The following is a 981-nucleotide window of genomic DNA, read 5'->3' as shown; positions in this document are numbered from 1 at the left end:
AGATAGATAGATAGATAGATAGATAGATAGATAGATAGATAGATAGAGATAGATAGAGATGGATGGATGGATGGATGGATGGATGGATGGATGGATGGTTTTAACTGTGAGGGTAGAAGCTGTAGTAACCAATGTCCTTGGTGCAGTTCTTCTCGCACTCTCTCGGTGCCAGCAGCTCGGATTTTAACGGGGACACGGACTCAGAAACCGGCGTGGCGGAGGGGGAGATCCGCCTCCGTTTGGCCTGTTCAAAGATCCCCGAGTCGCTCGAATCGATCGACTTGATCGACGACGGCGTCTCGATCCAGCTCGACTCGGACGTGATGTCCTTGGGTTTGGCCTCCTCCGAGCCCCCGATCGGTGACCTCTCCGTGCCGATGGAGTCCCCCTCCTCCGACAGGTAGTTGGCGGTCGCCCTGCCGCCGATGGAGTTGGCGGGCCAGCAGGAGAAGACCGAGGCGGACTTGGTGTTGACTCCGCAGTACTGCGGCGGCGTGCGTCCCCCCCAGCCAGACGGGTCTGCGTAATAGCCAAGAGGCCGGTTGGAGCAGCCCGCTGCGGGCAGGGGGAGCGCCTTCACTCCGGCCGCTGCGTAGGACAGCAAGGTGGCCGCGTTACCGGCGAAATCCGCCGCGTCGTATGCCGAGGCTGCAAAGTCCAGTCGGTTGTTGGCAGGGGTGACAAACCATCGCTGCGGGGGGGTGGCAACAGTGGGATCCTCGCTTTGCTGCGGGGATAGCAAGCTGTTGCCGAGTGGGACGCTGCGCTCCGTGCCAGGACCAGTCCCCACGCCAGGGTGAAAGCGAGATTTGGCATAAGTGCTGACAAATTGGTCCTGCAGGAAGGAGCTGGGCATGGCGTATCTCGCACCCGGCACGATCTGTGAACGCGGAGAGTCACCCGGTGATGGAGTTAGGCGGTCAATGTCGCAGCCTGTGTATACACTGAAGACATGGACGGGGGGGGGGGGGGGGGGGGGAA

At 60.4% G+C, this 981-nt stretch overlaps 1 protein-coding gene across 1 annotated transcript in view; it reads right to left on the bottom strand.

Moving 5' to 3' along the window:
* Nucleotides 1-87: 87 nt before the first annotated feature.
* Nucleotides 88-981, bottom strand: part of tbr1b (T-box brain transcription factor 1b) — a 3,139-nt gene continuing 2,245 nt past the window's right edge. The window contains 1 exon segment of the mRNA XM_037686940.1: nucleotides 88-954. Within this exon segment, the coding sequence (XP_037542868.1) occupies nucleotides 101-954 (854 nt within the window). The 3' untranslated portion in view covers nucleotides 88-100.

Source organism: Nematolebias whitei, chromosome 13 (genome assembly GCF_014905685.2).
Source record: "Nematolebias whitei isolate Nwh7 chromosome 13, NemWhi1, whole genome shotgun sequence".
NCBI lineage: Eukaryota > Metazoa > Chordata > Actinopteri > Cyprinodontiformes > Rivulidae > Nematolebias > Nematolebias whitei.
The sequence above is the reverse complement of the archived record's forward strand: the minus strand, read 5'-3'. Positions and strand labels throughout refer to the sequence as shown.